The 23685-nt window shown below is 36.3% G+C and overlaps 1 protein-coding gene and 5 long non-coding RNA genes across 7 annotated transcripts; 5 read left to right on the top strand and 1 right to left on the bottom strand.

Moving 5' to 3' along the window:
- Positions 1-5897, top strand: LOC119085312. Of its 2 annotated transcripts, XR_005089273.1 has the most exons (5): positions 4000-4143; positions 5038-5156; positions 5214-5414; positions 5503-5629; positions 5688-5897. It is a non-coding gene; the product is annotated as an uncharacterized LOC119085312 (long non-coding RNA). The 2 variants fall into 2 exon arrangements; XR_005089272.1 differs by lacking the exons at positions 4000-4143; positions 5038-5156; positions 5214-5414 and adding an exon at positions 1-380.
- Positions 1972-3484, top strand: LOC119085329. Its single transcript, XR_005089276.1, has 2 exons — positions 1972-2106; positions 3437-3484. It is a non-coding gene; the product is annotated as an uncharacterized LOC119085329 (long non-coding RNA).
- A 1095-nt stretch (positions 5898-6992) lies between the features above and the next one.
- Positions 6993-7988, top strand: LOC119085316. The gene is made up of 2 exons (XR_005089274.1): positions 6993-7120; positions 7941-7988. It is a non-coding gene; the product is annotated as an uncharacterized LOC119085316 (long non-coding RNA).
- A 537-nt stretch (positions 7989-8525) lies between these two features.
- LOC119085322 lies at positions 8526-10505 on the top strand. Its single transcript, XR_005089275.1, has 5 exons — positions 8526-8664; positions 9629-9747; positions 9805-10005; positions 10094-10225; positions 10284-10505. It is a non-coding gene; the product is annotated as an uncharacterized LOC119085322 (long non-coding RNA).
- Positions 10506-14861: 4356 nt separating this feature from the next.
- LOC119085300 lies at positions 14862-15827 on the top strand. Its single transcript, XR_005089271.1, has 2 exons — positions 14862-14989; positions 15780-15827. It is a non-coding gene; the product is annotated as an uncharacterized LOC119085300 (long non-coding RNA).
- A 2619-nt stretch (positions 15828-18446) lies between these two features.
- LOC119085288 (kanadaptin) lies at positions 18447-20864 on the bottom strand. Its single transcript, XM_037195649.1, has 4 exons — positions 20130-20864; positions 19466-20071; positions 19227-19406; positions 18447-19164 (listed from the first exon to the last, which is right to left on the bottom strand). The coding sequence occupies exons 1-4, from the start codon at positions 20727-20729 to the stop codon at positions 18499-18501; spliced, it is 2052 nt and encodes a 683-aa protein (XP_037051544.1). The 5' UTR covers positions 20730-20864; the 3' UTR covers positions 18447-18498.
- Positions 20865-23685: the final 2821 nt, after the last annotated feature.

Genomic DNA, 23685 nt, shown 5'->3' with positions numbered 1-23685 from the left:
CTATAGGGAAAGCTTAACTTTTATTTGAAAATGACTGGTCATCGACTGAATGTATATCCAACGATCACTTCATGCAGGAATCGCCCCCCACTACTGCAAAGGCTGAATATATTCTCAGTTGGTTTTGAAAGAATGATCTGTGCATTTGATGCGTCATCAGTGGAAGAAATATTTGAAAAATTGAAAGAAGACGACAGTTAATGGGCTCACCAAACGCCGAACCTACAATACATTCACAGATACTCCAATCACTGGCACCATAAGTTTAAAGTTCACATTTCGCTCATTTACCCTGAGCCTTGGCCTTTCGTTGGGAGAGTGTATGCAGATGGAATACCGTTTATGCATGAGACATTTGGACGACAATGACTTTATCGAAGGTACGTAATATCTCGAAATGAATTCCCAACGATTCGTAATCTTGTCGAGGAACTGTGTTGTAATTTAACTTCCACTAATCATTCTTAGGCTACCGAGCAATGGTACTAGATGAGGACCAAGTGATGAAGATTTGAAGATAATTCTGACGAGTTGGTGCATTCTTACTTTCTGCCACTTCCCAACAATGACGAACTTTCTATGTAAAAATCTGTCAATGCATCAACACTGCGACCTCTTTTACCAAATTTGCATGCCAGAGGCGATTGGTTTTGTTTCATCAAAAAGATCATTCGGAATGAGAGCTGTGATGGAAAATAAGCCTTGGAATGTTTGTGCACAGAATCTCATATTAAACGTTACAATTCAGAGAGTTTGAGCTTTTCAATCCACATTTGAGTCGGTGAAATAGAGGATAAAGGATTTTCAGAACTCTCAATAGATCAGTCATACATTCCATGTGAACCGACGATGCTGAATATTTCACGATTTTCGAACAATTCGTAACGTTGGAATTTGCCAACACTCAAAATTTCGTAGGCGTAGCTAACAAATTCTCAGCCATTAGGTGGTATATCTGTTCGCCATGAAATTAATTTTGGTGAAGTAATCTGAAGCATTGAGCAGTTTCACAATTGAATTAAATTGTCAGACGGCGCCGAAAATACTAATTTGTTTAGTCCGATGACAGTGGCTCATTAGCTCAGATGGAAGAGCGTCGGCTTACAAGCAAATATTTTATGAATTTCGGGGGTTCGAGTCCAGATCCACCATGGACACACTTTTTCAAACTTTTTTTTTATTTAAGAAATTTTAAGCTTTTTCACTACATCAAGTGAAAATCGTATTTTATAGGAATTAACAGAGGTAGTTACATACTTTAATCGTTGGGTACCGTCTCTGTTATCGATAATAAGTTATTTCTGAATGTGTAACCCATATGCTAGTGGCTATTGGTTTGATCATCTCATCATTGTCCGAGTTCAAAGAGATTTGTTCTTTAATGTATGTTTGAGCCAGTGAATTGGATAAGGGTGAAAATAATCATTTTGATTTTCGGACAAATCGCACTCGTACACAAATAGATAAGACAGTGAATTAAGAAGTTTTGCTTAGAAAATTTTAAAAAATCATTTTATGGTTTCAGGCTTTACATATTAACGTCATGTCAGGTAGTAGAGAATTTGCTATTTCCAGTATCCATTGCTAAAAACCTTCGTATCTTTTATGTGAAGGGAAATATGATTTTTTTTCTTTGAAGAATCCATATTGATGAATTGCGTTTTTTATGGTTCCCATTTTTTCAACTGTATTTAACTGCGGTCATAAAGTTGACACTCATTCTATTTCAGAATTTACTTTAAACCGATTTTCAACGAAATGAAGATTAAGGAACCGTCTAACGAAACATTTAGCTTAGCAAAAATATCTCGAAAAATATTTCTTTATTACCTGAAAAAATACCTGCAATGTCAGCTTTGATTATACACACCCTGTTATGATGATTCACCTGAAAGGTAAATTTGGCCACAATGTTTCAATCATACGTTTGCGAGTGCGAGGTAATGAGGTCAGAAAACAGACAAACTAAAATCAGTCACTATTTTGTTGGGCACAATGCACGTCGAGTGTCCGGCTGGAACAAACTATGGACGAATTAACATCGCCGTCTAATAGTGGCTCATACCTGCAGACATACCATGGAAAAGTCGGTGCCGTGCGAAATACGTAAGTTTAAATCTAAAAGTGTTAAAAGGTGTTGAGTTCGGTAGATTTCGCTTCAGTTAAAATAAGGTTTTCGATCAATTTTCATTATCAAATTTGCGAGTTTCGCTTGAACTTTTAGGAAAATATTTTCAAAAATATAAAGAGTTTCGGTGACCTACGAGCGACCAAATGACCACAATATTAAATTGGCAACTCGAAAAGTTAATTTTTTGACTTTGTGGAACCCACTTGAAAGTTTATGAGTTCGAGGGCTATTTCTCAATTATAAATTTCAAAAACTCAATACTTCTCTGCCTCTGGCATGGGCATGAAACGTAATGGAAGCTTCAAGAGGACACAGAGCTTTCTGGTTTGTAATGGATTTTTCCTTTAATTGAACATACTTAAAATCCCTCGTTTCGCTATAAACCATTGAATTTCTGAAGACTTTATTGCTTCTTTTATAGCAAACACATTATGAAAGTGCGGGAAGTTGCGTTTGTATTTCTCTATAATAGAAAAGTTCCAATTAACAGAAATTTCAAATGATTTATGTGTAAAATTTTTTTTTTTTTTTTAAAAAAACATGGCATGAAACCATGTTTTTGACACCTTTATTGGTATGCTATAGTACAATCTTAACTTATATGTTAATTTATTACTATTGATGACAAATGTTACCAACTGTCTCTCTGTTAGAGACAACCAGCCGAACGTGTGTGAGTTTTTCCATTCCATTGATTGGATCTCATTTTGATGATGGTAGCATCGTTCACTGCGACATCTGTATTTCAGCAACCCAGACCTTGAGAACATTCTCTTCAACGACATAGCCAAGCACCTTACTATATCGCTTGCTTGATTGCTGATTGAAGAGCTTTTCCCATGATAATACCGACCAGAAATTCTATGAGAATGTCTTCTACGACGTAGCCAAGCACCTTACTAAATCGCTTGCTGACTGCTGACTGAAGAGCTTTTTGTTCCCACCATTTGCTGATAGATGGCGATTGGTGTCTGATGTATTCGCTCGTTGGATTCGTATATCACATAGCATTAATAATTTTTTTATTAATGTGTCAGCGATTTCGAACTTACGAACTTTCAGCACAATAATTCAGTGTGAGGCTAACGACTTACACACTGCGCTATTAAGTCGACGTGTGTAAAATAGAAACTGAAAATTTGTGTGTCAATCGATTACCTTATCCACTGAGTGCAACAATTTTTTTTTCTCTAAAACTTATTAGAAGGTTAACTTGCGTACCATGTTTATTTTCTAGTATTAATAGCTGTACTCGTCTTGTTTTGCTCCTCAAATAATCCTCTAATTTCGTTTTTTTTTATTTAGATGAGAATGAAAATGGGGCTGTGCATCTGCTGGAAGCGATAAAAAAAATTAAAAAAAAAACAAAAAAAAAGATTGGTCTCGGACCCAGTTGATATGTACATATCATATCACATTATTTACACTTATAGTGTTTCTTTACACTTAGAGTGTATTTAGTACGATCAATTTCTTGTGGAACGGTAATTGATGTCGGCGATTTTGGGCTGAATGTACAGTATCAACCGGTTGAACAACCCTTTTCAACCAATCTTTTTCCCCGGGAATCGAACCTGCTGTCTTTGGGTGCGCTGCAGTCTTTCGATCCCGAGTGCTACCACCTGCGCCACGGTGATAGGTGATGAAACAACGTTTTAGCTGAAACACATTATACAAATGATTGAAAATAAACGGACACATTGAAACACAAAACGAGTTTTCATATCTTAATCTATTGCCAATGCTAGAGCGAGTGGACAGCACACATACGCAATCTAAGTAGCTACACAAGAGAACTATTGTTTAGGTGATGAAGTTTGATCGCACAAGTGTTGGACGAAAATCCAAATCAGTATCGTCAGAGCTGTCGTTAATACAACTTTCATTTTTGCTCTGTGGAAGATTTTTTTTTAAAGGTTGAATTGCCAAGAAGGTTGACGAATTTATGACGGAAATGTTGTTCCAGGGTCTAAAGAACTTTTCTATCAGCGAAAATAGTGAAATAAAAAGAAGTAAGTAAAATCAAAAAAAAAATCAAAATAGACATTGGGATCGAACTCGGGCCCAATGCATTACTAATGAACGAACCTACCTACTACTCAAATGAGGCGTTGTGGATTGAGCAACAAAGAAGTAGATGAAACAGTACAAACGTTTTAAGTTTCTTCCATTCGTTAACAGACAACAGAAACATTGCAAATCCTGACATTTTCCCACAGTTTCTCGTCCGCAACTATGAGCATTTTATTTAGTTGAATTTTCGGATCCGTAGAGACAGTCAGTCATAATTCATTCGTTTTCTGTCAACAAAAAGCAATAAATTTATCGATCAACTTAATTGGATAGTCTAGAAAAACACATTGCCGACATGTAATTTAGTTTGAGGCAAGAAACATTTAATGAAATCTATCATCTGAAATCAATCGGAAAATTAACTTAAAATTTGTTACATTTTAACTAACTCCATAAATTCATATGATATTCTAATGGTCCTTTGCCAATTTGTGTTAAAAACGTTAAAAATACCGATTTTCCTGGCATTGTGTGTGCTGTGCTGTGTGCACCTAAAAAATCTGTGTATAATTCGAACAACTAACCGAACAAGTATAACTCTTATATGAATTATTAATCGAGCACAGAGCTGATTAAACGTCAACTCTACCTGAATTGTCTGCTGATGATGTTAGTCGGTCAACCTTATCTGAAGAAATGAGAACTAACTACACGTGACCATTATGTTGTTCGCAATAATAATATGCTATGCACGTCTGGTCCACACAAAGCCATGCGCAAATTCCTAAAAATCGTCTTCCAGAAATCTATAAGCGAAAGCGGAATATCTGTTTATTTGAACCAATGCTGAGACCCACAGCAAAGACGATAATAAGATTTTGTTGCATTTTTAGACAAGATATTCGTATTGAATGACGTTGGTAAGGTGGACTTGGACTTCGGAAACTATGAAAGTTTCGTCGATATTACACTGCACAGTGAGAATATTACTACCGGAAAATCTTTCAGCGTGGTAATATAAAATTGGCGATAAGAAATGTCATTCGTTGAAGAATTCCGTCATTTTCAGTATCGAATCGTACGAAACCAGAAAGCAGCAGCCATGGTTGAAATTTTTGAGAAATTAAAAGAAGACGGCACTGAGTTGGCAACTCAAAGAGACTCAAATTTTGAGAAATAACCCTGGACCTTGGGCTTTCGTGGGGAGAGTGTGTGCAGATGGAATACCGTTTATGCATGAGGCATTTGAATGACAATGACTTTATCGAAGGTTTGTTATATTTTCTACTGAATTCTCAACGATTCGTAATCAGGACGAGGAACCGTGTCCTTATTCAACTTCCACTCATCATTCTTAGGCCTCCAAGCAATGATACTCGATAAAGACAAAAAACCGAAGTGAAAACCATCAAGACTAGAAGATATTTCTGACGAGTTGGTGCATTCTTACTTTCTTCCACTTCCCAACGATGACGGACTTCCTATGTAAAAATATGCAAATGCATCGAAACTGCGATCTCTTTAATCGAATTTGCTTTTTCAGAAATGTTAAGCTGACTTCAAAATTATGAGCATGCAGAAACTGATATCCTGTTTAACGCACATTGACTGTTCACTCCAAAGTAATGTCGAATGGCAGTGACTGTTGGCTTTGTTTCATTGAAATTACAAAAGTCATTATGAATAAGAGCTGCGTTGGTTGGAAATAGGTGTTGGAATATTTGTTTACAGAATAAACTTCACAATTCAGAGAGTTTCAGCTTTTCAATCAATATTTGAGTCGGTGAATTGGATAAAGAATTTCCAGAACTCTCAGTAAATCGATACTGCATTCCATATGTGAACCGAAGATGCTAAATATTTCACGATTTCCATGTAGTTAGTTGGTAAGCCAAGCCGTTAAAATAATCATTTTTCGAACAATACCCAAAGCTAGAATTTGTCAAGACTCAAAATTTCGTAGGCGTAACTAACAAGTCAGCTATTAGGTGGTAGATCTGTTCTATCCATGAAATTCATTTTGGTTAATTAATTTGTAGCATTGAGCAGTTTGACCCAACAGAAGCTAAGCTTGAAAAGCTAAAAAGGAATTAGTCGACCCAGATTGAATTAAATTGTCAGATGTCGTCGAAAATTCTACTTTATTCAGCCCGATGACAGTGGCTCATTTGCTCAGATGGTAGGGCGTCAGCTTACAAGCACAGTTTTATGAAGCTCGGGGGTTCGAGTCCACCATGTACCCATTTTTTGTTCTAACTTTTTTTTTTACTGAAATTCATGAATTAGAAGCTTTCTCACTACTAAAGTGAAAATCATTTTTTATAGGAATGAACAGGGAGAGTAACATACTTCAATCGTTGAGTACCGAGTCAATAAAACTATTATTTGTCAATTTCCTCATTATAAGAGTAAATTCAGAAAAATCATTCGGAATCAGAGGAATGATATTTTAAAAAATCATTTTAGTTTCAGGCTTCACATATTCACATCAGGTAGTGGAGAACTTGTTATTTACCGTATACATTGCCAAACACATTCGTATCTTTACTGTGAACGGAAATATGATTTTTTTTTTTTCGAAGAATCCATATTGATGAATCGCTGTGGCTACTATTTGTTTTAAATCTGTAACTGCGGCCATAAAGTTTTAGGATTTACTTAAAACCCATTTTCAACGAAACGGAGATGAAGTTATACCGTCTAACGAAACATTTGGTTTAGCAAAAATATTTATCCAAAAAAATGGTTCTTTTTTACCTGAAAACCTTTTTTACCGATGGCAGCTGATATTATCCAAATGCGAGGTAATAAGGTCGGAAAATAGACAAACTGAAATCAGTCACTATTTTGTTGGGCACAATGCACGTCGAGTGTCCGGCTGTAACAAACTATGGACAAATTAACATCGTCGTCTAATAGTGGCTCATACCATCACCTACAGCCTTACCATGGAAAAATCGGTTTCGTGCGAAATAAGTAAGTTTAACTCTAAATTTAAAAGTGAAAAATTGGTGTTGAGTTCGGTAGATTTCCCTTCAGTACAAATACCGTTTTCAGTATCAAATTTGAGAGTTTACCTCAAACGATTAGGAAAATATTTACAAAAGTATAGATCATTTCAGTGACCGACGAGCGTAAAAAAATCACATATTAAATTAGCAACTCTAAAAGTTAATTTTTTCGCTTGGTTTTTCGTTTGTGTTTCGACTTTGCGGAACCCACTTGAAAGCCTTTATGAGTTTGAATATGTATTCCTAGAAAATGAAAATGTTTCAGGCATTTCAGACTTATTTCTCAAGCATAAATTTCAAAAATTCAATAAATATTTCTCTGCCTCTCAAGGTATGAAACGTACGGGAATTTTCAATATATTATTTCGGAAAATTGGTATTTTAGAGTACGGCGTCAAGTGGTGGTTTGTAAAGCATTTTTACATTAGTTGAACATACTATGTAAAAGAAAAGTCACTCGTTTAGCTATAAACTATTGAACGTCTGAACGACTGAACGACTTTCATAGCTTCTTTGATAACAAAAACGTTAGGAAAGTGCAGGAAATTGCGTTTCTATTTCTCTAACCGATAAGTTCTGATTAACAGAAATTTCAAATGATTCATCCGAAAATTATAAACTCATTTGTGTGTCAATCGACTGCCTTATCCACTGAATGAAACTATTGTTTATCTCTAAAGCTTATTAGAAGGTTAATTCGTGTACTAAATTGCTTCAATAGTGTTAAGAGATTTCTTTCGTCTTGTTCCACTCCTCAAATAATCCTTTCGTTTTTTTTTATTTAGCTGACAATGAGAATGGGGCTGTGCATCTGCTCGAAGTGAAAAAAAAAACAAAAACAAAAAAAAAAGATTGGTCTCGGACCCAGTTGATATGTACATATCATATCACATTATTTACACTTATAGTGTTTCTTTACACTTAGAGTGTATTTAGTACGAACAATTTCTTTCGGAACGGTAATTGTCGGATGTTTTGGGCTGAATGTACAGTATCAACCGGTTGAACAACCCTTTTCAACCAATCTTTTTCCCCGGGAATCGAACCTGCTGTTTTTGGGTGCGCTGCAGTCTTTCGATCCCGAGTGCTACCACCTGCGCCACGGTGATAGGTGATGAAACAACGTTTTAGCTGAAACACATTATACAAATAATTGAAAATAAACGGACACATTGAAATGCTTGAAAATAAACGGACACATTGAAATGCTTAAAACGAGTTTTTGTATCTAAATTTATTGCCAATGCTAGAGCGAGTGGACAGACACATATGCAATCTAAGTGGCTACACAAGAGGACTATTGTTTAGCTGATGAAGTTTGATCGTACAAGTGTTGGACGAAAGCCGAATCAGTATCGTCAGAGCTGTCGTTGGTGCAACTTCCATTGTTGTTCTGTGGAAGTTTTTTTTAGAGAAGGCTTGTCATGGAGGTTGTAGTATTTATGACGGAAATGTGGTTCCAGGGTCTAAAGAACTTTTCTATCAGCGGAAATAGTGAAATAAAAAGAAGTAAGTAAAATCAAAAAAAAAATAAAAATAGACATTAGGATCGAACTCGGGCCCAATGCATTACTAATCAACGACCCTACCTACTACTCAAATGAGGCGTTGTGGATTGAGCAACAAAGAAGTAGATGAAACAGTACAAACGTTTTAAGTTTCTTTCATTTTTTTTTAACGTTTAAATTTTTTTTTATTGTCGGAGAAAGCGTCCTCTCCCGCACTAAAACTTTCATTCGTTAACAGACAACAGAAACATTGCAAATCCTGACATTTTCCCACAGTTTCTCGTCCGCAACTATGAGCATTTTATTTAGTTGAAAATTCGGATCCGTAGAGACAGTCAGTCATAATTCATTCGTTTTCTGTCAACAAAAAGCAATAAATTTATCGATCAACTTAATTGGATAGTCAGAAAAATACATTGCCGACATGTAATTTAGAAATTTGAGGCAAGAAACATTTAATGAAATCTATCATCTGAAATCAATCAAGTGGAAAATTAACTTAAAATTTGTTACATTTTAACTAACTTCATAAATTCATATGATATTCTAATGATCCGTTGCCAATTCGTGTTAAAAACTTTAAAAATATCGAATGTCCTGGCATTGTGTGTGCTGTGCTGTGTGCACCTAAAAAATCTGTGTATAATTCGAACAACTAACCGAACAAGTATAACTCTTATATGAATTATTAATCGAGTACAGAGCTGATTATACGTCAACTCTACCTGAATTGTCTGCTGATAATGTTGGTCAACCTTATCTGAAGAAATAAGAACTAACTACACGTGACCATTATGTTGTTCTCAATAGTAATATGCTATGCACGTCTGGTCCACACAAAGCCATGCGCAAATTCCTAAAAATCGTCTTCCAGAAATCTATAGGCGAAAGCGGAATATCTGTTTATTTGAACCAATGCTGAGACCCACAGCAAAGACGATAATAATTTTTTTTTGCATTTTTAGACAAGATATTCGTATTGAATGACGTTGGTAAGGTGGACTTGGACTTCGGAAACTATGAAAGTCTCCTCGATATTACACTGCACAGTGAGAATATTACTACCGGAAAATCTTTCAGCGTGGTAATATAAAATTGGCGAGAGGGAATGTCATTCGTTGAAGAATTCCGTCATTTTTAGTATCGAATCGTACGAGACCTGAAAGCAGCAGTCATGGTTGAAATATTTGAGAAATTAAAAGAAGACGGCACTGAGTTGGCAACTCAAAGAGACTCAAGTTTTGAGCAATAACCCTGGACCTTGGGCTTTCGTGGGGAGAGTGTGTGCAGATGGAATACCGTTTATGCATGAGGCATTTGAATGACAATGACTTTATCGAAGGTTTGTTATATTTCCAACTGAATTCTCAACGATTCGTAATCAGGACGAGGAACCGTGTCCTTATTCAACTTCCACTCATCATTCTTAGGCCTCCAAGCAATGATACTCGATAAAGACAAGAAACCGAAGTGGAAACCATCAAGACTAGAAGATATTTCTAACGAGTTGGTGCATTCTTACTTTCTGCCACTTCCCAACGATGCGATGACGGACTTCCTCTGTAAAAATATGCTAATGCATCGAAACTGCGATCTCTTTAATCAAATTTGCTTTTTCAGAAATGTTAAGCTGACTTCAAAATTATGAGCATGCAGAAACTGATATCCTGTTTAACGCACATTGACTGTTCACTCCAAAGTAATCTCGAATGGCAGTGACTGTTGGCTTTGTTTCATCAACGTAGGATTGAAATTACAAAAGTCATTCTGAATGAGAGCTGCGTTGGTTGGAAATAAGTGTTGGAATATTTGTTTACAGAATAAACTTCACAATTCAGAGAGTTTCAGCTTTTCAATCCAATATTTGGGTCGGTGAATTGGATAAAGAATTTCCAGAACTCTCAGTAAATCGATCATGCATTCACCAACGTTACAACAGTTCCACTTTTTTTAGTTTCACTTTTTTGTGGAACTAAAAAAAGTGAAACTATCTTCACGTTCCATATATGCAGCGTTACAATATTTCCACTTTCTAGATTTCAGAATGCTGAATATCTAGATTTTCTAGCCTAAAAAAGTGGAACTATTGTAACACTGCATATATGGAACGTGAAGATGGTTTCATTTTTTCTAGTTTCACTTTTTTCAGCCAATTCCAAAGAGTGAAACTATCTTCACACTGCATATATGCAGAGTTACAATAGTTCCACTTTTTTAGTTCCACTTTCTTTTTGAACGTGAAACTCTCTTCACCTTCCATATATGCAAGGTTACAATAGTTCCATTTTTCAATTTTCTTACAAGGTTCGCTTTAAAATCTATTGAGGTAATACATTTTTTCTAATAAATGGTGCCTCGCACGGATGCCCATATTGAGTTAAAAGTATGAGGGGTTTTTGGAAGGAAAGGGTAGCAGCAGGGTTGGGTTAGAGTAAGTAGCGAAATAAATTTTGGCAAGTAAAAATAGTGAAGCGAGATTTGTGTCTACAAAAACTTTCGCTATTCATAAACAAAATTTGATTTTTCTTCGCTGCACTTTTTATTAATTTACATAAAAATTGTTAAAGTAGTATGGAAAGTGACCATCGAGAAGCAAAAGAGCTGCGTCGGTCGTGTTCGATTGTTTTTATCAAATTATGAAACACAAGGCAAAATCACAATCAAAACGGAACAATATTGGAAATTTTAATATATCCTGATGATTTTTATTTTGTATTTAATTGATTTTATTTATTTGACGTCTGACATCATGCACACACTGAAAGAAACATTACCGTGCTGTACGTAGAGTGTACGTACATTCGGATTAGTTTACTTATGGTGCCTTAGTAAATGTACCATACGCATGCCCTCATACCAAGCAAAAGACATTTTGATGTACATATTTGTTGGTACATCTAATTTATTTTTTGTTTTTGGGAAGTTTAACAGCAATATTTTGATCTGAATTTACATATCTGCAGTGGACGCTAGATTTTATACAATTTCTCGAATTGTAGCCCGACCCGACGCATACAGTAGTATATCATACATATCCGAGGTACACCTCGAAAATCTTTTTTGTCAGTGCAGGTATGCGATTTAGTTTTTGTAATTAACATTTTCCAAGATTTTGCCTTCGGCACGGGCTTCAAACTTCGCACACGGTTGATTTTTTTTTACTTTCATCCCTTGTGATCCAAGTAGAACTGTTCTTTGAGTTCGGTTTGTTTACAAAGTACAAACGTAGGATGAATGTGACAAATAAAATAAAACTGACACAATTGGGAACAGAAAATGGAAACTGGGACGAAAAGTGTCACAACTGCGAGGAGAAAATAAACAACTAGAACAAAAAAGAAACTAAACATCGGGATAGATCAGGTCAACCTGATACCTGTCCTGAAATACCTGAAACCTGATTCGACCTGAAATTTGATTACCTAACCTGACCTTACCTGAAGTGACTCGAAACCTGTTTTAAACCTTTTAGGCGCAAATTAATTGCTTGAGTTTTCCGCCTTTACGTTACATTTCGTAAAGTTTTATTTTCAAAATAACCGGATTTTTTATTCAAATTTTAATTTTTCCGGGTGCCAATAGGCTTTTTGTAATACTGTGGCTAATGTCACCGGGTTCCAATAGTCTCTTTATAATACTGTGGCTAATGGCACCGGTTGCGATTAGCATTAGTATAATAAAGAGACTATTGGCACCTGGTGCCATTAGCCGCAGTATAATAGAGACACTATTGGCACTCGGTGCCATTAGCCACAGTATTATAAAGAAACTATTGGCACCCGGTGCCAATAGTCTCTTCCTTTTCTTATACATGATACAGGAATCAAGGACACGATTCCTGAAGGACCACTATTGTATAGTTGAAATATCTTGTTAATAGATCTGGATTTACTCCGAAGTCAAAATAGAATTATATTTTGTTTTTAGTGATGAAAAATTCAGCTTTCATCACGAGTTACAAACGACGTACAACGTACATACAAACAATATAAACAAAGAAATGACTCAATCATTCTAACAACAAAGCAAGGACACTTGATTACGTCCTAAAAATTATATATGAAAATTCAGCTTCGGTCACCCTCTCGGCCGCATATGCCCGTCTCTGAGTAATTCAGTTCGGATATGTGTGTTCAATCACAAAAACTCATTTTACATGCTTTATGCCCCTTTATGGGGAGAGCTTCAGGTCAGGTTCAGGTAATTCACTAAAAACCTGACTTAAACTTTACCCGACCCGAGTTATCGTCGTCCTAACCTGACCTAACCCAATCTACTTCATTTTTTACTTGAAATACCTGACCTGTTCGGTTAAATTAGCTGTATGTTACTTAATTTTGAAATTGTGTTTATTTAAATTTCGTCATGTCAGGTCAACGATGGATCAGGTCAGGTTTTTTCAGGTCAGGTTAAATACTAAGATAACTTAAGCAATTAATTTGCGCCTAAAAGGGTTAATGATTTGGCATTTACTGGTACGAATATGTACCATTTTTTCCAATTTTCAAAAAATCCTAGGTAATTCTTAACTATGCCTACACGGTTGTGTGAGATTGATTTGGAAAGGAGGGCTTCATAAAACAACGATCGCAAAAATCGGTACGATCCTAAGTTTTCGAAATAAATGAGAAAAACTGAAAAATGCATTGTGTGGATTCCACCTCGTAGCCGTTCGAACTAATTGATACATTCGTCTCGCCTAACACTACAGTCTTACATTGTTTGCTATACATCGAGTACCGACTATAATAATGAAATGTGGGGAAAAAACTGGTACAAATCGTGACAAATCTTATTCAGTCTAACCGAACCTTGTAAGAAAATTGAAAAGTGGAACTATTGTAACCTTGCATATATGGAAGGTGAAGAGAGTTTCACGTTCAAAAAGAAAGTGGAACTAAAGAAGGGGAACTATTGTAACTCTGCATATATGCAGTGTGAAGATAGTTTCACTCTTTGGAATTGGCTGAAAAAAGTGAAACTAGAAAAAGTGAAACTATCTTCACGTTCCATATATGCAGTGTTCAATAGTTCCACTTTTTTAGGCTAGAAAATCTAGATATTCAGCATTCTGAAATCTAGAAAGTGGAACTATTGTAACGCTGCATATATGGAACGTGAAGATAGTTTCACTTTTTTTAGTTCCACAAAAAAAGTGGAACTATTGTAACGTTGGTCATGCATTCCATATGTGAACCGAAGATGCTAAATATTTCACGATTTCCATGTAGTTAGTTGGTAAGCCAAGCCGTTAAAATAATCATTTTTCGAACAATACCCAAAGCTAGAATTTGTCAAGACTCAAAATTTCGTAGGCGTAACTAACAAGTCAGCTATTAGGTGGTAGATCTGTTCTATCCATGAAATTCATTTTGGTTAATTAATTTGTAGCATTGAGCAGTTTGACCCAACAGAAGCTAAGCTTGAAAAGCTAAAAAGGAATTAGTCGACCCAGATTGAATTAAATTGTCAGATGTCGTCGAAAATTCTACTTTATTCAGCCCGATGACAGTGGCTCATTTGCTCAGATGGTAGGGCGTCAGCTTACAAGCACAATTTTATGAAGCTCGGGGGTTCGAGTCCACCATGTACCCATTTTTTGTTCTAACTTTTTTTTTTACTGAAATTCATGAATTAGAAGCTTTCTCACTACTAAAGTGAAAATCATTTTTTATAGGAATGAACAGGGAGAGTAACATACTTCAATCGTTGAGTACCGAGTCAATAAAACTATTATTTGTCAATTTCCTCATTGTAAGAGTAAATTTAGAAAAATCATTCGGAATCAGAGGAATGATATTTAAAAAAATCATTTTAGTTTCAGGCTTCACATATTCACATCAGGTAGTGGAGAACTTGTTATTTACCGTATACATTGCCAAACACATTCGTATCTTTACTGTGAACGGAAATATGATTTTTTTCTTCGAAGAATCCATATTGATGAATCGCTATGGCTACTATTTGTTTTAAATCTGTAACTGCGGCCATAAAGTTTTAGGATTTACTTAAAACCCATTTTCAACGAAACGGAGATGAAGTTATACCGTTTAACAAAACATTTGGTTTAGCAAAAATATTTATCCCAAAAAATGGTTCTTTTTTACCTGAAGACCTTTTTTACCGATGGCAGCTGATATTATCCAAATGCGAGGTAATAAGGTCGGAAAATAGACAAACTGAAATCAGTCACTATTTTGTTGGACACAATGCACGTCGAGTGTCCGGCTGTAACAAACTATTGACAAATTAACATCGTCGTCTAATAGTGGCTCATACCATCACCTACAGCCTTACCATGGAAAAATCGGTTTCGTGCGAAATAAGTAAGTTTAACTCTAAATTTAAAAGTGAAAAATTGGTGTTGAGTTCAGTAGATTTCCCTTCAGTACAAATACCGTTTTCTGTATCAAATTTGAGAGTTTACCTCAAACGATTAAGAAAATATTTACAAAAGTATAGATCATTTCAGTGACCGACGAGCGTAAAAAAATCACATATTAAATTAGCAACTCTAAAAGTTAATTTTTTCGCTTGGTTTTTCGTTTGTGTTTCGACTTTGCGGAACCCACTTGAAAGCCTTTATGAGTTTGAATATGTATTCCTAGAAAATGAAAATGTTTCAGGCATTTCAGACTTATTTCTCAAGCATAAATTTCAAAAATTCAATAACTATTTCTCTGCCTCTCAAGGTGTGAAACGTACGGGAATTTTCAATATATTATTTTGGAAAATTGGTATTTTAGAGTACGGCGTCAAGTGGTGGTTTGTAAAGCATTTTTACATTAGTTGAACATACTTTGTAAAAGAAAAGTCACTCGTTTAGCTATAAACTATTGAACGTCTGAACGACTTTCTTCGCTTCTTTGATAACAAAAACGTTAGGAAAGTGCAGGAAATTGCGTTTCTATTTCTCTAACCGATAAGTTAACCGATTAACAGAAATTTCAAATGATTCATGCAAAAATTTTAAACTGATTTGTGTGTCAATCGATTGTTTATCTCTAAAGCTTTTTAGAAGGTTAATTCGTGTACTAAATTGCTTTTCTAGTGTTAAGAGACTTTTTTCGTCTTGTTCTACTCCTCAAATAATCCTTTCGTTTTTTTTTTATTTAGATGAGAATGAAAATGGGGCTGTGCATCTGCTCGAAGTGAAAAAAAAAACAAAAACAAAAAAAAAAGATTGGTCTCGGACCCAGTTGATATGTACATATCATATCACATTATTTACACTTATAGTGTTTCTTTACACTTAGAGTGTATTTAGTACGGACAAATTCTTGTGGGACGGATTTTGTCGGATGTTTTGGGCTGAATGTACAGTATCAACCGGTTGAACAACCCTTTTCAACCAATCTTTTCCCCCGGGAATCGAACCTGCTGTCTTTGGGTGCGCTGCAGTCTTTCGATCCCGAGTGCTACCACCTGCGCCACGGTGATAGGTGATGAAACAACATTTTAAGCTGAAACACATTATATAAATAATTGAAAATAAACGGACACATTGAAATGCTTAAAACGAGTTTTTGTATCTAAATTTATTGCCAATGCTAGAGCGAGTGGACAGACACACATGCAAACTAAAGTGGCTACACAAGAGGACTATTGTTTAGGTGATGAAGTTTGATCGTACAAGTGTTTAACGAAAAGCCAAATCAGTATCGTAAGAGCTGTCGTGATGCAACTTTCATTATTGTTCTGTGGAAGTTTTTTTTTAGAGAAGGCTTGTCATGAAGGTTGACGAATTTATGACGGAAATGTTGTTCCAAGGTCTAAAGAATTTGTTCTATCAGCGAAAGTAGTGAAATGAAACGGGAGAAATATTTTGAAAGTAAAAAAAAATCGAAAAAGAAGTTAAGATCGAACTCGGGCCTTGTGCACTACAAGTCAACAACCCTAACTACCACTCAAATGAGATGCCATGGATTGAGCAAAACAACAAGTAGGAAAATGATGAGAAAATGCGATTATTTTGGTTTGTTCTATTCGTTCACTGAAAACGGAAACAATTCAAATTAAAATTTTCGCACAGTTTCTCGTCCGTATTATGATCATTTTATGGAAATTCCATTAAATGGAATAAAGTTTATAAGAAAAATTCTGTTTTACAGAGAATAAAATGAATGGTTTGCTGTTAACAAAAAGCAATAAATTCATCGATCGATCAAGCGGAAGGTCTACAAAAGTCTAAGTACGTTTCCAACATATAATTAAGGGAAGTTTTCCATTGAGCTGGAGCATTGACTTTGTACATATTGTAACTGGGAAGAAATGTTCTTTTTAGTAGGCCCTTCGTTAGGTGGTGTAATTCTGCATTCTACAGGTTCTTGAACATTTTCATATTGTTCAGCTTTGACAGTTACTTACATTAAAGATCCCAGTAATGACCTTTGCCTTTGCATCACATTTTGCGGATGAACAGTTCAGTGTGATTGTCGATTATGCTAGTGAATCAACTAACAATTTACTGTTTGACTGATATGGTCATTAACAGTTTTATTTACTGAATTTCAAAATAGACTGAGTTTTCAAAAGTGGGCAGGTATTGGACTTAACACGGTTAGTTAATTGCGGCTTGTCAACTTTCGGCACCCTGGACTTTACTTAAATCGTCGAGGAATGCCTCCAAATAAATTTTTAAAAATCTAGAATTCCGTTTTGGATTTTTTGAAATTTATTTTTAACTTCAACGTGTTAAAGAGAATCTTAAGATTAGTAGAAATCGTTCAGTCAATACTCTCTCATTGCTGTTGATTCGCGACTTACGATTCCATTACACAAATCTAAGGATGTTGGTAATATCCTTGGACCTTTACTGAGTAAGTCATTAGTAAGAGAGTATGGGATCATTACATTGAATTCTTCGATGAGAATTTTATCTTAGATCTTAATCCTAATCACCTAATAACGATCGAGTCATAGCCGTCACAGCGGCTAAAATACAAGTCCAAAAAAACGCTACTTTCAAAACATCGCCTTTCATTTAGATGTTATAGGACCTAGTGATAAGAATAGATAGGTTTCAGTTCAGTTAGTATTTTCATAGGACCGAAAGGACCAACCAAAAAGTTGAGTCAAAATTTACATACTTAAAACCACAACAAAAACAAATCTCAGATTCGGATGTCTTTTCTTAAATCTTTCATATCCAGAATCAGAGCACTGCTACAGTAGCAGAGCTATGCCAGAATTGATAACTTTGAAAATAACACACTTTTCTTAAATCTTTCATTTTAGAAGAATTGTGTGCGCAATTTTGTTATTGAAATTCATAACTGTACCGTTGTGTGTCGATCACCTGATTTGATAATCTCTGGAATACATGAAAAGTAACAGTTTGAGAAATATGCTTTCCATCGAAATTATATAAAACTTCCAGCGACTGGATTAGATCCATTTCGATGTACATTGTGCAACGTAAATAATTTCGTTTCATTTTGGAGTTCATTCGGTGATGTGCTCTGTGGACAGGGTAATGGAGAAGGAAAACTATTTCTTGTGTAAGCTTTATACGTAATGTAGTTTCGCGGGACATGACATACATTTCTCACAAATGTCTGTGAAATACTTGTTTCTCAAGACGGACAAAATTTAAAGAAAAAACATTCCACTTTGTACTATAGAGTCTGTAGACAACTAAAATAGTGACATTTTTGTCAGAATCAAACCTTTTTTAGTCAGACCACTTCTCCGCTGTAGCCGAACGCTTTGTCTCAAAATTGTCGTGAAAACTTCTCTGCTTGAATGTCGTCTAAATTTCTCTACGCTTCTGTTAACGCCTGTTAAGTCTTGTACGCGTCTAATGAGACAGATGACTGTTTGGGTTATGGTTTTATTAATAGCCATATTTTACATTTAAATCGGTACTACCATCTCCACTCTGACCTTGAGGGGGAAGCCACGTGGAATATTTCTCTGTGTCAACCATTTCTTCATCAAAATCAACATTCTCTCGATTTTTATCTGTACGGATCCGAATCCGATTACGCTTTTTCTTTGTGCTGTTACTGGTGCTACTGCTGTTGTTACTGCCAGTTGTACTAATTGTTTTTGTATTAGCTTCAGCGTTGGCATCAGGAACTACAGTTTTGTCTTGAACTTCAGACGGTTCAGCTTTCGATTCTTGTTCGATTGGTTTGGATGGAATACTGATCAATCGGGATGATGTTGAAGGCTCAGCAATTTGTTCACTGTCTAAAACCGTCTTCTTATCCACAGGTGCGGCTTTTTCTGTGTCTTCCTTTTCATCCATTTCTTCAACTTCTTCTTCATCAGATTGGTTGTTGGTTATTGGTAGAACGGAATTCCTCGATTTGACTTCAGGTGCAACAGAAGTGTATTTGAATGTGCCACGTTTGCCGAACAGGGGAAGCGTTGGAGTTTTCTTCGTGCTGTCTGTTTGCTTCGTCTCTGTATGCAAAGGCATGAGATCAACAGGACGGGCAATTTTAATTAAACGTTTCAGATTGGTGTGCTCGTTATTGATGCGTTGCGCTTCAAACTAGAAATGAAAAATATTGCGGGTAAGACAGGTGATACGACCAACGGATGGTGAACACTCACCCTTAATTTTCGGATTTCTGTTTTATCAATCAGTGTCTCGCTGGTCAAAGTAGACATGAATTCGTCTAAGTCATCCTCCTGGTACGATCGCTCTTTCAGCTTCTTTTCCAGTTTCTTGTAGTTGTCAATTTTTGTGTTTATTTCGCTTAAATTTTGTAAAAGCTGCTGTTCCTGTTCCAACTGATATTGAAATCGTTTGGTTAAAAATCAAAAAAGAATTTTGAATGTCAACGTCTTACCAATTCATTGTAGCTGAGGGCGTTCCTCTGATTTCCTGCTTCTCGTTGCTGCTTTTTTCGTTCCACGTCTCCAGTTCTATCGTAAAACTCATCATCGCCGTCCGAATCGGAGTGATGCTCAATTTTCCTTTTGCGTGATTCATGATTCGCTTGCCTTAACACTCCCTGTCTGTCTAGTATCCGACATGCTTCGAGAGCACACTGTAGAACGCATTCCTTTTTCTTGCCCTTGTGACACACCTCAGCTATCATCGGTCGCCCATTCGCATCACTCACTGGCAGTTCAATTCGACATAAAAATGTTCCGGGAGACATTTCGTCCACTTTGTAATCCAGATCGTGTCCTTCTCGTTCGAAGTACCCTCGAAGCGTTTTCTTCGGATCTTGCAGGAACAGCTCTTCGTTATTGGTTGTAGCAAATGGATTTATCGAGAGATCAGTTTCTTCTTCGGCATCTTCGGTCATGCCCCAACTGATGCCTTCAGATTCTTTACGTTTCTCTTCAGCTTTTAGATTTTCCACATATTCTTCCTCCTTTTTACGGCGAAGTTCCTTGATTTCAGTCACCGACAAATCGGATTCCGCTTCTTCATCGAATTCGGGACCCTAGAGAATGGAGATTGTTTTTAGTAAAATGTCAGTTAGCAATTGTGACTCAACCCACCTGTAGTATGAAATTCCGTGTACTGCCACCGAATTTCAGCATATATCCAACCCTCACTCTGACGTACGTTTTTGGAGGTATTCGCGTCTTATTGACAAAACTGCCGTGTGTACTGTTCAGATCGTACAAATACCATCCCTTTTCGATGTCTGGTTTCTTTACCTCACTTTCAGCTTCTTCTTCGGCAGTCTCATCAGATTCGCTCTTGACATCAGGTCGATACTGAAACACAGCGTGATAACGTGACACTGTTGGATGAGCCATTGATATGTGGTTATCCGGCAATTTTCCAATTAACCAATACGCCTTATTTTGCAGATCCTTAAACGTTTCTGCGATGAGGCCACCTTTTAGAACTTCAAAACTGTACACATGCTCTGACTTTTCCGACCATTTCGGTTCAACGTATGGACATTTCAGTTGACTTTGTTTCACTGGTGGTGGATTTGTTTTGGTTTTCTTGTCCGCATCGGGCGACAATTCACTGTCAGACGTACTGGACGGTTGTTCGCTGTTGTCGTTCGATGATTTTTCAGATGATTTACGTGCGACAAACTTGATTCGGTTGTCTAAACTGGGCACTTTAAAGTTCTCCTCCATTTTAAGCCTTTGCTGAGGTTTGATCTTTTAAAATTTAAATTTCTCTGATTCAATTTCTTTTGATTATACTTATTGTGACCCTTATGACAGATCCGTGGTCAAATGTCAATCGTTGAATATTTTTTTAAACGTTGTCATACCTGATGGTTGCAACCGTTACAACTGTAACCACTGTAACAAAAATAAAACAAAACAGCTACCAGGTGTCGCTCTGATAAGTTTTTGGATGCGTCAATTCGAAATTACTGAACAGAACTTCTAGCTCACACAGAGGGAGTCTTTTGAAAAGCACGCATTTTCCAGTGGAATTTTTTATATGTGCCCAGTAAGGTATTCAACCCTAGAAGCCAAAACCACTTTACAAAAAATTCTTCGAAGCTTATGTAGTAGGTGATCAAAAACCGAAAACGTGCACTTTTCATACAAAAATTTCTCTAGTTACACGAGCCGTACAGGGTCGTGTGGGGTGTTATTATAACGGTAATTGCATGTACTTTCGGGGCAAATAGAGTTTCAACCGAAAAGACTTAAAAACTTACACTTTTCTTACAGAAATTTCTCGAGGTACATGAAACGTACATAGTCGTGTGGGGTGTCATTAGAAAGGTAATTGCATGTACTTACAGGCGAAGCAGAGTCACCATCTTCTCATATTTCATCGTAGATGCTTCCAAACCCCCATAAGACCTCATTTGCCCTGAGTACATTCAATTACCTTTCTAATAACACCCCACACGACTATGTACGTTTCAGTTGAAAACTTCAACTGCACATATCTCAGTGCAGATGAATTTTGAACCCAATAAAACCACATTTGCCCCGGAAGTACATGCAATTACCTTTCTAATGACACCCCATACGACTCTGTACGGTTGGTGTAACTGGAAAAATGTTTGTAACAAAAGTGCATGTTTTCGGTTTTTGATCACCTGCGACTAGGCACACAAACTTCGAAGAATTTTTTTGAAAGTGGTTTTGGTTTCTAGGGTTGAATACCTCACTCGGTCTGCTGTTTTTCAGAAGAATCCCTCACAGGAAAGATGAAGGAGATTGCCTCACAGGCTGATTATTTTCGATGAAAATATAAAGCAGGTAATCGTCGTACATAAAAATTTTGTAAACGGCCTCATTGTTATATTATTTTCGTATTCATTGTTACTGGGTTGAAGATAGATGGTCGTTCCTGTTTTAAGATAGCAGCTGTACGAATACTGAAGTTTTTCGGGGATTTGCGTTGCAAAAATAACCATGTCGTAGAAAATGGATGAGTAAACGACGGTTTCTCAATGCTAGGGCATCATTCATGAATCCTGTACTGTTCGGAGGGGCACTTTGGGGCTGAACAACTTTTTTATTGACTTGTCGAAAAATGAACGTTGTACATGAAATGTATGTCGAAAAAAAAGTTGTTCAGCCCCACTGTGGGGGTGACGAGAAACCGAAACGCGTGGTATGGGAAAAGTGGCGAAAAAAGTGAAGACGGAATTTATGAACGGTCCCTAGGTCCCGATTGTTTACCACGCGTCCTATTTACCTGACTAAACACAGAAATGATAACCTCATTCCATTTTTATTTGTTTTCTCGTTCAAATAAAATCAAACTCTCAACAGGGTCACGTCTGTCTACAAAATCCACACTATAATATAGAAATCACAAAAAGAGGTCTGGGCTACAAGCTGTTTCGGACGATAGAACTAAAATGACTTTATATACCGGCCATGAAGCACCCAATTTCAGTCGAAAACAAACTTTCAGCGCAAAAGACTTTATACTACAGAAATGAAATTATTTGGAGCTTTTTCATCTATTTGTGCAGCGATCTTTGTATTGACATCATTCGGTGTATTCGGTCAAGAAACGGATAACGAACCCGTTACGAAAGAGCCTGAGAAAACAACGAAAACACCACTAACGCAGAGCCCTATTGAAGGAATAACAAATTCAGATCAAGTTGATGGAGAAGTTTTAGAAGATAGACTAACTGTACCGTTGTTTGTTGATGTAATAAAAAGTCTGGTGAGGGGGTGAGTCTAGATTTCCTTACTTGATAATCGGATTCCGTTTTTATTTGTTTTCTCATTCAAATTAAATTTTTTGGGCAGAAGTATTTCGGAGAATTGTTGGAATCGGCAATTGAAATTTTCTTATGTAAGCTTTTTAACAAAAAATATTCCAGACGAAGTCAATACTCAGGTTCCCCAGGTTCCTCGACAAACATTTTTCATGTATATTGTGTAGAGTACATAGAACGCTAAGAAATGAAACAATTTCACAATTTGTGTGTATAGAACAAGCTAATACTCGACCGGATATGTGACAAACACAGGCATTATTTTCCGTTATCCTTTTCTGATTTCAAAAATTTTACTGGCCTTTTCTCCTTGACGAAAGACAATATACTTTTGTTTCGAACGTCATGATAGATGACACCACTTAGCGGCTTGATCTGATTTCACTTTCTTTTCTTTTTAAATTTTATATTCCAAAAATTGGCTGAGCTCTAAAAAGATCCTTTTGCATTCCGTCAAGAAAGAACTGTTAAGGAATAATTTTTAATTTTTTCATTTCCAAGTTTGACCTTGAAACGACAACTGCAATTTATTGCCACAGACGAGAAGTTGACGTATATTTATTACATTCTGATCCGATTTCATCTTTATTTGCATTCTCGATCAAATAAGTGAAATTACACGGTCTCGTTTTAAATGTAGTAAATGTAGAGCATCAGAAAGATTTGCCTCTAAAGAAAAAATCAACCTCGAAATTCTCTCTGAATTCAGTCGAAATTGCATCTGCAGTGAACAACATGTTCGTAATAACTGGAATTCGAGTACTTTTATAGTTATAAGAACTATTTTGTTTTCGTCGTCAACAGCCAAAAAAGTTAAAATGAGTTTGTGACACAAAGGGTAGTACATGGTCATCCATAAAAAACGTCCGCGTTTTTTCAATAAT

This window comes from Bradysia coprophila, chromosome X (assembly GCF_014529535.1).
Source record: "Bradysia coprophila strain Holo2 chromosome X, BU_Bcop_v1, whole genome shotgun sequence".
Classification (NCBI taxonomy): domain Eukaryota; kingdom Metazoa; phylum Arthropoda; class Insecta; order Diptera; family Sciaridae; genus Bradysia; species Bradysia coprophila.
Note: the sequence above shows the minus strand (reverse complement) of the source record. Positions and strands in the feature narration are given on the sequence as shown.